Raw genomic sequence first — 14,966 nt, 5'->3', positions numbered from 1 at the left:
TGCTGTAACTTTTTATTCCTTGAAACTCTTTGTTATGATACATCCTTTATTCTATTAAGTTATAAACAGTTTTATAAAAAGGATGTTTGGAATTTCTCATATTCTGTTGAAAACGAAGAGAAACCTTGCAAGGAAAGAATTTACAATTTCAATTTTGTCTGTTGTAATATTTTGCTGATACATCACTAGACTTATTCAGATTTATAACAAAGTTACATTAAAAGAGAAGAGCACCATGTTTTTTCATACCGAGTAAATAAATGCCCAAAATTTTATTTTTCAGCAAGAGGAAGCAGCCCATCGATAATCATTTGAGGTGACTAGACTTAAGATTTCAACCATGTAAAATTATAATGCTGGTTAAAACAAGTTCATTTCACAAATTTTATTAACATGGTTTGCCTTTCAAGCGTAGTCCTGCACAGACATCATGGCAATGGGTCCAAATAGAAGTAAGAGGGTTTAATTTCAGGTTTTAGGTTTAGTTTAGTTTCAGGTTTTAAATAGTTAAACAATATACATTCAACAAAACTTATGCATGTTTCAAGATGTGATAAAAAAATTTTCTAATTGTCTTTTTGACTGCGTTCATCTTTTCCATGTACAATGGCAGCACTGCCTATAATGTATATCATCAGTATTTTGAGCCATATTAAACGTGTGTTTAAAATTTGGCAACAGAGTAATGACATATTTTATTACTAGCAGCAGTTTATTGTATTTGAAAATTATGGAACAAAGAATTTGCATTAAAATTAGAATAATTAACTACAGTGAAATGGTTAAGATGTTAGACACAACTTTTGGCTAGGATGTTATCCTGGCCAGCCAAAAGATTTCCAAGGGTTTACGAGTAGTACAAATAGTTTCAAGAAGGCTGTGAAGACAACAAAAAAGTTGCACATCCTAACACATTTACAACCAAAGAAAATATAAACAAAATAAAAGAATATAGTTATCAGCAATCATCTGATTACTATTAGAGAAGGTCCTGAAGAGTTGGGAATCTCTTATGGCTCAACTCTTCAGACCTTCTGTTCAGGACCTAAATGAGTAGCAGTATTTAAAATTTGTTATTCCCAACTGTTGAAGTTGGGAACAACTTAACAAAAGATTAATCCTTTTGTTAACAATAAGGTACATCTTAAAACTGTCATGTATTAATTGTCAGCTGACACTTATGATTCAGAATTATTTGTGTCGTAGTAAGTAACAAAGGTCCATTCATCCCACTGGAAGCTTCCTAATGAATTAATACCAAGAAAAAAAAAACACGCTGAGTTGCTGGATTAATTTAGGTTCTCCTCAGTTTTTTCAGTGGTATCATCCGTTATAAACTCTTAACACAAGTTTGTACAGTCAACAGAGAGTATTAGTTACTTTTTATTTAACCAAAAATAACACCATACAGATGCTGCATCCTCCATATTCTCCAGACATGGCACCCTGCAACTTTTTCTTGTTTCCACTGATTAAGAAAGCATTGAAAGGAGAGCTATTTGAAAAGAAATATGAAATAAAGAAAAAATTGTAAAAGAACTTAGTTATACAAAGAAATTCTTTTCACAAATGTTTTGAGAATTGGAAGGAACTGGCATAAGTGTGTCACATCTACGTGGGACTACTTTGAAGAGGACAATATCAATGTAGAAGAATTTATTTTTTATCCTGTCTAATATATAGTGGTGCTAGCTGTATAAATTTACATTGCTTGCCTAGCTATACAAAAACATCTCTAGATCTATGTACTGGATTTTGATAGATGAATTTTCATACAATAAAGATGTCTAATTTCTAAATTTAATTTCCAGGAACTACTAAATTTTTGTAGAAGATGTATTCAGCAGCTCAAAGTTGTTATTAAACAAAGAATGATACTATAAAAACTCAGTTTAAGTTTACACATAATCGATAAATTGGATCAGTTTAAGTGTTACATTCTTTCTGAAAGTTTATTAAATGCATTTTTAAAATAACCATTAAATTGGCCCTATGTTTCCTTATTTTAAGGTGTACATTTGTACAAATAGGACTAAGGAAGGTTTTGCAATTGGAACAGTTCATCAGAGGTGGTTACAAGTTATTATTGCATGTTTAGACAGCTTCCACCCTGCATTATAGCCACTCTAGTTACTGTCTCTGTGTCATTTGCTTTTTAGCTGTGTTAAGTGAAAAGAGATGGTAATATCGCAGTCAGAAACTGAATACCGGTCAATTTTACTTGTGGGTTAAGTGTTGATCAGTGTTACAGGCAAAAACTGAATACTGTGCAATTTTGCTTGTGGGTTAAGTGTTGATCAGTGTTTAGTGGAAATGACTTGTCCTCGGAGAGGATTGTTCTCATTGTATAACACTATTTAGGCAGTACTGAGAGTTTGAAAGAGGAAATTTTGCCCTTGACGACTCTCCAAGATCAGGTCAACTGTCTTTGTGACTGAGGGAAAAATGGCTGAGACAGACAGGCGATGATTTACCACCAAATAGAGGTGTCCTTGGTCATATGCATCAGCAGTTTTTGATGTTCTGCGAGATCACCTTCAAGTTAAAAAGCTTTGTAACCTTTAGGTGCTGCACAACTCGACTGATAATCAGATGGCTGATCATGTTTCATGGCGCAGAGAATCCCGAAGAAGTTTGAAAATGGGAAATCTTCTATGCAAATAATATTGTGAACATATGACAAAACTTGACTGTAATGTTATGAAAGTACTATTGTGATGATGAGGAAAGCCCCATGGCTGTTCAAAAAAACAAATTAGTAAAGAAGAGAATGATGACCACATCTTTTAGTGTGAGAGGAGTTTTAGAGCTAGGTGTGTTAAAAATTCAGAAAACAGTTACAGGGAGGCGGTATGTCGAGGAATTCCTGACTAAAGTTATCAAAGCTCTCAAGAAGCTGTCTCCAAATTCAGGAATGGACATCTGGTTTCTTTACCATGTTAACGCTCCAGTGCACCTCTCTAAAGTTTGCTCCAAGTATTTGGCCAGCACTGGAACTGTTAGAGCACCCTCTCTGCAGCCCTAACTTTGCTCCATTTGACTTCACACTATTCCCGCAGCTGAAGACTGAAAGGGAGGTACTTTACAAGAGAGTATGACCTACTAAAGGTTTGGGATAATGGAGTGTGTTAAGATTTCTCATAAAATATGGCAGAGTTTCTTTGAAGACTGGAGAAGTATATAGTATGTATGGGAAATTATTTTGAAAAATTGTAAAAAAAATAAAGTCTTACTGCCAAACTTTCCTAGTGTCCTTTCTACAAAGAAAATGCATGGACATTCACATTTTGATTTATATAATATAAATAAGTATTGGAACACAGCAGTAAACATAGAAAAATAGAATTTAGCAAATGCTCTGGAGTCCCTTTGGGTGCTTAGGGTGCTTGAATTTTGACAAAAAATATCAAGGCTATGACACAATCCTTAATGAAAATGGCACATGCTTTTTTTCATAGCTAATTTAATAAAACCGGCCTTCAGTGCAGTATATTGGTCTTCTCACCGGGCTAGTCTAGTAGTGAACTTGTCATCACAAATCAGTGGATTTCGAAGTTGAGAGTTTTGAATACTTGATAGTGGATCCGGTATCCACTATCTAGAATTCAGGCTTTAGGGCTTAGGGTAACAGGCCTGATTTTTTGCCTTTTAATTCTTAGGTACTAGTAGTACTTATAAAAAAAATTAGACTGTTACTGAGTGTCCTTCATTAAAAAAAAATGGCCACCAAATCGTAAGATTATGAAAATATCTCATTTGTAGGGCCCAAAAACCACATGTAGGACAGGTGGCAAAAATCTGAAATGTTTACAGCAGTAAGTACTTTTTATATACTTTAAAACCATATAAAATTTATTTTGTTACTCAAAAGGGTTGATGAGTAATGAAGTCATCAAAACCCCTAAAAACACTATTTCTTCTAACTGTGAACAATGTATCCCATAAATCCACAGCATGTATTTTTTCAAATAATGTAGGTCTATTATATAAAATATTTTGATATGTTTATAATGAAGTAGCTTATATTCTAGATAATTTGTTACTTAAAGTATTACTCGTACACACAAACTCATGTTTAAACACAAAGTGAATAGGCATACATGAACATGAATGTTTGCATAATCCTCAATGTAAACATTGCAGAAGGCTCAGCTACTGTTTTGATTTCAGTGTGATATATTGAATTGTTGCTAGTGTTAATATTGTGGTTAGGTAATGTACACTTGTTTATAGAGTAATTTTATTAGCAGTGAATTTCTCTTTTATGCGATTTCTGTTATTTTTAATATTATTAATTAGATAAATTTTTATTTTAGCTGTAGAGATACTGATGAAACAAAGTAAGGTACAGTTGGCAGTTTTATAACTTATACAAACTGTATTATTGTAAGAAACCTTGCATTTTATAAAAACAGATTATGGAGAGTTTAATTGGCATTCACACTGAAACAGTATGTTACTAATTGACTTGCAATAGATCTTCAGTATTACATGATATTTTAGTTTACTGAACTGCAAATAACATTGATATCTTTAAGAAGTGGATGTACTGAAATAAAAAATTATCTGTAATTTTCATAAAACTGAATATTTAGATAAATATTTTCATATTAATGGGAAAAGTTGCTCTGACCCATTTAGCTGCCATACTTAACTGGTTAAGAAATTTCTTTGAGAAAAATATCTTTGACACTCAACAAGCAATCCAAAATTAAAATTAATTCCAGGCAGAGCAATGTGTACAAAATGCTTAAACAAAATGCAAAACCACATGATGATACAGAAAGCAAACCGGAATGTCAAGATTTATTTGAGCCTCGATGTGTTATAGTCGAGTCTGTGAATAAAGCTTGTTCAACACTTAGCATTTCTCTCGTTAAGGAAGGTTAAAAAATTATTGAGTACCACAAAGGACTTTATTTAAAAAAAATAAAGTTACAAAAATAGCCGAGTCAAGTTACCAGTAATTTAAACGATACCTTTGATTTAAATATTTCTACAGAAGAAACCAGTTTAGCACCACAAAATTATGCCAGTTCAGGTAGGGATTATGAAGAATGAATCGTTAAAATAAAGGATAAAATGAAAACAGTTTCATCAACCCAGGAAAAAATCAATATTTTAAGTTAATTACCAAGCGGCTGGAGCATTCAAAAAATTAAAAATGAGTTTAGTGTTAGTCAGTACTTAGCCTGTCAATCCAAACAATTAGTTAAAACAAGTGGAATTTTGCCACAAATCCACAAAAAAAACCCAGTCACGTAATTGATGAAAATGTTATTAAAATATGTCCAAATTTTTTACCAGAATGATGAGCACAGTCGAATGATGCCAGGCAAGAAGGATTGTGTCTGTAAGACAAGCTGACTGGAAGAAAATAAATATTCAAAAAAGGCTTATCTTATGTAACTTAAAAGAATTGTGTACAGCCTTCAAAGAAAAACATAATTTAAAAATTGGGTTTTCAAAATTTGCTAATCTAAGACCTAAATTTTGTGTTCTGGCTGATGGGTTAGGTACTTAATCTGTTTGTGTATGCGTCACCCACCAGATGGTAAAACTCTTATCTGCTCTAAAAATGAAATTTGATTATAAAATTCTCCTTTCAACCATCATATGTGTTATAGAAAATGAAACATGCATGCTGTCACAGTGTGAAAAATGTCCAGGCACTAATGAAGTGTTCAGATTACTGCAAGAGAGTTGGGATGACTTTGATTCTGAAATTATCTTCAAACAGTTAGTTTCTGTTGAATGTTGTAAATTAAATACTCAAATTCTTACATTTCAAGAGTATTTAAATAATCTTACTGAAAATTTTAATAATCTAAAAAGATCATTTTGGTGCAAAGAAACAAGCTAATTCCTCAACATTAAAAAGGAAAACTTGTGGGAGGGTTAATGTATTTAAAAGGAAAATTTTGAGAGAAGACTCCCTGTCTTCTCTCAAAATTTTCCTTTTGTGATACAGGATGAAGTCCAGTCATATCACTGAGCAAAAACTTATGTGCATAGTACAATCAAGAACACATTAAAACTGATGTGTGCTACCATCAAGAAGATTTTGAAATCGCTGCTGAATGGCTTTTTTCCATGGAAAAGGACTGTCTGATGGTAGTGGTGGAAATATAAAAAGGACTGTGACAAGCCTTCAAAGTACAGTCAACAATCAAATCGTGTTACACCTTCTGAAATGTACAATTATTGCAAAGACAATATTAAAAATATAACATTTATTTTCTTCTTCAATAAAGATGTCAAGAGACTAAAGAATACCTCAGTTCTAATTATCAGGCAATCACAACAGTCCCAGAAACAAGAACCTTCCACAGTTATGTTCCAACAAATAGAAATGTATTCTGGACCCACTGGTTGGTTTAGTGGTGAACATGTCTTCCCAAATCAGCTGATTAGGAAGTTGAAAGTTCCAGCGTTTAAGTCCTAGTAAAGGCAGTTATTTTATATGGATTTGAATACTAGATCATGGATGGTGTTCTTTGGTGATTGGGTTTCAGTTGACCACACATCTCAGAAATGGTTGAACTGAGACTGTACAAGACTATTATACTTCATTTACATTCATGCATATCATCATCATTCATCCTCTGAAGTAATATGTGAACAGTAATTCCCAAAGGCTAAACATGAAAAAATGAAAGAAATGTATTCTGAAAGTCCGGGCAACCTCTGAATCAGAAACATTTACATTAGTATCAGTACATAAGGACATTAGTGTTTCTGATTGCTTGATAGGTTTACCAAAGCCAAAATGTAAAAATTATGTCTGCTGCATATACGATGGCAATGGTGGTTAGGCGAAGTCATTGAAGTCAAAATACATGAAAATGAAAAGGAACAACGAATACACTTTTTCCATTCGCAGGGTCCTGGTACTTCATTCAAGAAATCATTGAGGGATAATCAAACATGGGTTCAACTGGAAAATATTTTAAAGATTCTCACACTTTCAGAGCTTTTTCTATCAACTACTGGAAGAGGTCACAACATTGCATTAAAGATGAATGAGAACTTATCAGTTCTACTCGATAAAAAAATGGTTGTAGCACTAAGTTATGTTAGTTAAGTTTGTTTTCAGAAAGTGCAAGATTTATTCATAACTTTCATTAGCAGGAGTAAAATAAGATAAAAGTGAATTGAACAACTTGTTAATGTATTTGAATTGTTTATCATTTTGTAATTGACTATTTATTAATTATCAATTTATTCACTCCAATGAGTTTAGTTGTAATTTTTATTATAATCTGAAAAAAATACATAACATCAGTATTTTTGAGTAACAAAATAAATTTCATATGGTTTTAATGTCCATTTGGTTTTTGGGCCTCAAAAATGAGACATTTTCAAAATATTACAATTTGGTGGCCATTTTTTTTTTTTTTAATGAAGGACCCTTGATAACAGTCCAATTTTTTTTATAATTACTACTAAGAGTTACAAGGTAAAAAACAGGTCTGTTACACTAAGCCCTTCGTTATTTATTTTGGGCCCAAAATATGAAAAAACAACAATCTGTAAACAACACAAGATTTGGTTATGTAATAAAATAAATTTTGAGTACACTAAAATGAAGTTCCATCTCTACTCTTTCCAAAAAGCTCTTATCACCCTCTGTACAATGTAAAATAAGAATGCTCTGCAGCTCGTGGAAAAGTGACAAAAATGGATGTTTTAACCTGTTGGCAAGTTAAAAAATAGTTATTACTCAGGAAAATTTTTTGGCCACTACAAGGTGGGTAGTTATCATTACCAAATATCATCAAAATGAAAAATAGTGATACACTGATCATTTGTTGAATTAAAATGGAATACTCCTTCGTTTATAAATATAGTATTATTAATACATATCGAGGTTGGGATTTTTGTGTAAAGGTGTTATTTTTTGAAGTGATTTATGATTATAACTCTGCATTATTTTTAGTTTTCCCTTCAATTTCCAGGATGCTATTTCCTGAGATGATATGAAGGTTAGAAAACAATTGGGTCGTAAGGTTGCAGTTTACAATTTTACCAGAGTCCCTTATTGTAAGATTATTTTCTTAATTTTTTTTAAATTTCAATTCTGGCAATGGTTTTCCTATCATTGAGATTAAGTAAATGTGGAATTAATATTAATTTTTAGTTAATTGGTTTTTATATTTATTTAAAGGGTTCTATATTCATCACTTTGAAAGCTTATTATTATTAAAAATAAAAATATGTTCGTTATTTTATATAGGCAACGGAGAGTTGCTTCGTGTTGCCAAAGTGGAGCCATGGAATTCTGTACGGGTGACATTCACAATACCAAGAGATGCTGCTACTCGCCTGCGTCAACTGGCACAGCAAGGCGATGCAGCTTTGGCTCAGCTCGGCATATTGTCTGTACAAGTAGAGGGCGATCAGGTAATTATTTTAATTCTGTTATTTAGAAAATAAAATTAATAATGTGTGATATTGAAATATAAGTGTGAATATTGAAAATGGTATTCATTAAAAATTGGCATACACTTTCTATTGAATGCAGGTGATTTTTTTTTTCTTTAAAATAATTTATAGTTGTACTATTTTGTGTAATCTAATTTTAATGTAAGTAGAATTCCATTAAAAGTTTTTCAGTTTCCAGTTTGATCGATCAATATCAAGATATCTTTCTTGTGAAAGACTGAAATTAGTTATGATGTCATATTAAAATTTATTCAGTGGAGAATGTATAAGGTTCAGCCTTTTTCTACTGATATGGAAGTTATGCTAGAAAAAATTTTTACAGTTAATTAAAATTTAAATATTCCTGTTCTTGGCAAATTATTTTTCAGCTTCCATCTTCAGATAATGTTTGAAAAGAGTTTTTAATTATATTTAATCATTGTTTATTTTAAAATCCTTTTAACTAAATAACAAAGCAGATGAATTTTTGGTCTAAAATGGTTCATTTTATGAAGTAATTTTTCGTGAATACTTTGTCCCTGATTAGATAAATGATAGAATACATTTTTATCTGCATCTGTACTAAAATAAATCTGTACCTACTTGTACCTGTTGGTAGGTGTAAATAGTGATGATTCATGTCAGATTTAGTAGAAAACCTGAAAAAGCTTAATTTTCTTTAAAGCATTGGCTTTGTTTAAAAACTGAGATTTAAATTTACTACTTTTTAGGATATTATTTTTTATTACAACTGGATTTATTTTCAAAAACAGCCATTACTTTATAAAGTTCTTAATATTCAGTAACAAATGGAGCAGTTTCTACTATTTATTGCTCATAATTTTCCTTTACGTGTACAAATAAAAGAACTGTGAAATGTGTCAAACTTTACATAAAAATAATTACACATTAAAAAAAAACCTGTATAAAATAACTTAATTTACGAAAAATTCTTTTTTATTATATTTTTACAGAGGTATATACACACACACACACACACACACACACACACGGGCATATAATATCTGTGTGTATAGATAGGTATATACTGAGGTATTAAAATATAGAATTAAAATGATATATTTATAGTGGTTACTATATTCTTATATTTCTTGTGCAAGCACTTTCATAGAATACGCTTCACATATAACAACATATTAACATAAATATGAATTTAATTTATCATAAAAACATAAGTTTTATTGATAAATATTAAAATAATCTTAAGTATATATACATTTTTTAACCTTAATGTTGTACTATCTATGTAATGTTTTAGTATTTTTACAACAAAAAATACTAAAAGAACAGAATATAACAAAGCACAACAGAATATACGAGAAAATTGTTGGAATTACACAGGAATGTTTTTAATTTATTTTTTCATATATACTTGTATGTAGTGTTTTGTATGCAGTATTGTATTGTACTATCAGTAGTACATAATATTGTACCTTCACTAGAGCATGCTTTTTCAAATATATAATTCTGCTGTATAAAGGTGTAGTAAAATTCTTTCTATTAGAACTTCAGATTATTATCACTAATTCCATTATTTTATTATCGCTTGGTTGTGACAAGATGTCACATTAAAAAAATTAATCTGCTACTATTGTAATGTATCAAGTGTGAACGTTTAAATATTTTTCTTCACATTTATACAGTGGTACATCAATTAAATTTTGATTCATAGAAGTAACCCTTTTTTATGTGTACCAAGATATGTAATTATTTATTACCAACATATATTACTAATATTTTCTCCACTTTGTGTAGTTTGCATTAAAAAAAACTTCTCCTTCTTCTATGTGTGTAAGCTACTGTATGTGCATAAACTTAAAGGAATTAAAGGAAATTAATGTAAATTCATCAATTATCGGTTATACATAAAAAGGGAAATTATGTGTCATATGTTCACAGAATTTTAATAAATCATATTTCTAACTGGTATCTGACAATGTATGAAGTCCAGTTTTCATAAAAATCACAAATGCACCGACATTCCAGAAAGTAAAAATTACAAATTCTTTAGTCCTCTGAAGCAACTAACTCCAATTTCCCCATTTGAGGTAAATGATAAATAAGACTTTACACTGATAGGATTTTGCGAGTCATGAAATAAGGTCAGAAAATCTTTCTTTGAATAGTGTGTTTCTCCTTTTAAATTTTTTCTTGCTTAAAAGTGTGTACTTGCACATAATTTTAAACAAGAAAAGCTTTTTGCTGCATCTTGTAAAGTATTGTAATTGTAATGTAAGTAATTCTGCACTAGTTCATTGTAAAAAAGGAATTATTGTAAATATTACAACACCAAATAACTGAAAAATTATGTTGAAGCAGTATTTACACCAAAATTGAAAACTTGCATAATTTTATGTCAACATTCTTAAGTTTTGTTAGGACTAGAGAGATCCATGAAAGATTGCAAAGCATTACATTATTTTATGTAAAGATGAAATAAAAAAGTAAATACAAAATATTGAAGTACATAAAGCTAACTAACATGGTGTAATCAGTCTTAACTACTAAACCCTTAGTGCAAGTGTAGGAAGAAATGCATTGAGATAAGGGACAGAATTTTCTGGTCAATTCATATTATAAGTGGCAATAAGTGTTAACCATTGTTAATAAGTTAAGTTGGTTGTTTGTTAGAAGTTACTAGGTTAAGGTCACTGCTGCAGCTGGTAAACCATCTTAGTTGCAATGCTGAATGAAATATCTTGACCAAGCTGGTTTGTTTATTTTTTGGTTTGTGTAATTGTTTTTGTGTGTTTTTTTTATTTTGAAAACTATTCTGTATTGTTGCAAATATATGATAAGTTTCTAGTTAAGTCATAGTTAATTATAATTGGATTTGATTGCCCATGTTGTTACTTTAGTTATCTGGGAACATTTAACAACAGGCCTAGTGATAGACCTAGTCAGTTTGAGTCCATAGTGAAGGTCGTACAATTCTGCAAATTATATTCGATAATTTTGGTACTTTTCTTACATGTTAACAATTAATATTTAATCATTCAACATCATGTCTGGAGAAATGTTCATCGATAATTAATTGTGGATTGTTTACAAATTCTAATTCTATTCTTTGTGTTTGAACAGGTTATATCTCTAAGAATTGCTGGAAAATATGGTGGAGAAGCACAAGAGATAGTGCTAAGAACTGGAGACAGTACTGCAGTTGGTACAGATGGAGCAGCGGGAAGCAACATACAAACACCTGGAACTACTACCACACAAGGAGGAAGCCAAAACAGCTTCTGCAGCCCCAATGTTGTTGCTCCTTCAGATGGCGATCCAATTCCACCTTTTCCAGCTTCAAAATCATCACCGCCTTCAACATTTCCCTTTGCCAGCATGACTCATGCAGCCACCGCTTTCCAGAGCCGAGAATCACATTTTCCTCCACCGCCATACCCTGACCCTAGTTCAACTGTACCCAATGTGGCTATTAATAGTCCATTATTAGTAAATCTTCTTCAGAATGATGGTGTGCCAGTATCACAGGGACCTAACAAGATGCCACCACCTGCCTCTAGCAACAAATCGACCTTACATCAAACAAGCTCATCCGCATTTGTTTCTGTTAATTCTCGCCTTCAGGCATCAAGTGAATTAATGCCAACACCGCCTTCACCAAATGTTGTCAAACCTTCTGCTGTTCTAACACCGCAGCAACAAATTCCCGGATACGTAACAAAAAATGGTACCGGTATCAGCTTATTCCATAGACCTGCACCGAGTGGTACACCTGTCCCAGCACCATTGAACCAGCAACCTCAGTTTAATTCAAGTCCTGCTGGACCTTTGCAAGGTAGAATTGGTTTAACACCTAGATTAAATGCTACTTTGTCGGCTCAGAGACAGACTCAGTATTCTGCTAATTTGGTGCCTACTCAGCAGATATCAGGGACAGCTGTTAGATTTCCACAAGTGTATCAACAGAATCAGTTGCATCAACAGCAGCAACAAAATCAGGTTCACCTAATAAAAGCTCAACAGCAGTTGCAGCAACAGCAACAGTTAGTAAAAACCGTTGTGGGTCCTGGAAATGTTGTACAGCAAAGAACATTACCGACTGTTCAACAGCATCATCAGTTGTTTTCACCTCCTCCACAACAACAGTTACAGCAGCAACAGCCCCAGCAACAGCAGCAGCAGCAGCCCCAACAACAGCATCAACAGTTGCAGCAACCTCCAGGTTTAAATTTACAAACTCCATTTATACAGAGGCCTCCGCAAGCAAGGGTATTCCCAGCAAGACATTTAGAACAACAGCAGCAGCAGCCACAACAACCACCACAGCAGCAGCAAGTTTTACACCACACTGTTCCATCACCTACTCCTGCTCCTCCTCCTATTTCTACAACTGTACCAACACATGCACCTTTACGTCAGCCAGTTCAGAAAACAACGGCTAGTGTTAGTGATGGATTTATAACGAATCCACCTCCATATCCACTGTTACCAACCTCACAACAGGCACCTGCAAGAGTGCCACCTTCTGCATCTGTAAAGCAAGAATCAGAACCCCTTCAACCATCACCATCCCCACCTCAACCGCATGACTCTCCACCTGGCCTTACTTCAAGTGGCAAGCAGCGACAGTACCTGATTAATCCATTAACTGGTCATCTTGAACCCATGCCTAGTGATAGTAGCTCTGATAGTGAGACCGAAGAGGGTAGTAATGCCATACCTAATTCCACCTCTATGCCAGGTGATGATCCATTTTTCTGTTTCCCATCGCCTCTAAATAATGATCGGTCAAATTCTGTATTTTCAGATGATGACGATGATGTCAGCTCGACTATTTCTCGTAGAGCTGATACAACAACTACTACCGATCAGTCTGATTCTGAAGCAACAGTCAGATCAACTAACAGTGAATCATCTGTTGCAAGGCATCGCATTAAAGCGACTTCAAGTCCAGCTCCTGGTGAGAAAATTAAGTTACGTTTAAAGCTGGAGAAAAGTGAACCTGTAACACCTGCATACAAAGTAGATGTCTCATTTGTAAATACACCACCTTTGCGAAAAGCAGACAAAGGAGTAACTAGAGTTCTTTCGACCGCTACTTGTACAGTAGTATCAACAACGAGTACAACAATTACAACAGGATCAGAAACAAATGTTACAACTGCAGCTACATCAGGTGGTGTAGCAAGTACATCAGGAACTGTTGTGGTAAATGAGGAACCGCGGGTTCCTCCATTACATATATCTTTACGCGGTCGAAATGCTGCTGTGGTAGTAGTTCCAAAAAAGGATAAGAAATGGACTTCAAAAGAAAGTAAACGTTCTAGTATCGGTAAAGTGAAATTGAAAACAATACGTGATGAAATGGTTACAGAAAGCGACTGTAGTAGTGAGATCGGATTGGGCAGTGGGGTTAAGAAATTTGAGCCAGGGGAGATCAAATTGCGAACAGTTAAGTGCAAAGCGCGTAGTGGTAATGAAAGTGCAAGCTCAGTGTTTAATCATGACAATAATGATGATACATCGCCTAGCTCGCGTATTGTTGAACCGGGTGAAATAGTGATGCCGCCTGTAAGGACGTTTCCAACAGAGGCAGAAGTTGCATCTATCTTGCGATCTATGCCACCTGCCAGTGGAGCACACAAAATGAGCCTTAGCAGTGGAAATAGTAATAGTAATAAATTAAAGAAAAAGGACTCAAAGAAAAAATTCTTTCCGAGAGAACGAAGTCTTTTAGCTGGTGGCCGTGTGACAGATAAACCGATATCTGGATCTAATAAGGGTTCTATGTCGCTAATGAAAAATGTCGTGAAGACGGCTGCAAAAGAAGCTAGAATCCTTACTGCTGCACGTATGACAGGTATGGATCGGCAAAGAACTGGTAGCAGTATGTCTTCAAGTCTGTCTAATGTCGGTAATGGCATACTGGGACAGAATCAGCGGCGACCATCCCACTCCAGTTCTGACAACAAGGACATTAACTTTACAGGCAAGTCTATTCTTTTTTTTTGTAATACTTATTTATTTCTTTTCTTAATTTTTAGATTTGAAAATTGTTATATTATAACTCTTATAACTTGTAAATATAACATATAACTATGAGAATAGAAGCCCATCATGTTATATTGTTTCTTTGTCCTATTAAGTTAATTACCCATTAAATATATATATATATATATATATATATATATATATGTTGATTTGGCACTAAACACCAAACAACAGTTTCAAATGGAAGTTGTTTAACCATCCTCTACACAGCCCTGATTTGGCTCCCAGTGATAATCGTCCTTTCCCAAAAATGAAGAAATGGTTAGCGATGCATCATTTTGAAAGTAATGAGGAGTTGAAAAACGGTGTTACCACCGTTTTAAGAGTTTTATGACAAGAGTATTCAAAAACTTGTTTACAAATACAAGTGCCTTGATTTGGACAGCAATTACGTAGAAAGAAAGTAGCTATAAGATGTATATAGAAAATTGTTTTTTGTTTATAATAACAGATTGGAAGTTATTTCAGAAAAGCCCTTGTTTGTATAATTTTTTGTTTTAAACAATTCACAT

At 33.2% G+C, this 14,966-nt stretch overlaps 1 protein-coding gene across 1 annotated transcript in view; it reads left to right on the top strand.

The window, feature by feature from the left end:
- LOC142334455 (uncharacterized) overlaps positions 1-14,966 on the top strand; it is a 101,907-nt gene that overhangs the window by 44,811 nt on the left and 42,130 nt on the right. The window contains exons 4-5 of the mRNA XM_075382480.1: positions 8,237-8,403; positions 11,527-14,392. Coding sequence (XP_075238595.1) covers positions 8,237-8,403; positions 11,527-14,392 — 3,033 coding nt within the window. The remainder of the gene's footprint in view (positions 1-8,236; positions 8,404-11,526; positions 14,393-14,966) is intronic.

The sequence above is a fragment of the Lycorma delicatula genome, chromosome 1 (genome assembly GCF_047948215.1).
Source record: "Lycorma delicatula isolate Av1 chromosome 1, ASM4794821v1, whole genome shotgun sequence".
In the NCBI taxonomy this organism is placed as follows: Eukaryota; Metazoa; Arthropoda; class Insecta; order Hemiptera; family Fulgoridae; genus Lycorma; species Lycorma delicatula.
The sequence above is the reverse complement of the archived record's forward strand: the minus strand, read 5'-3'. Positions and strand labels throughout refer to the sequence as shown.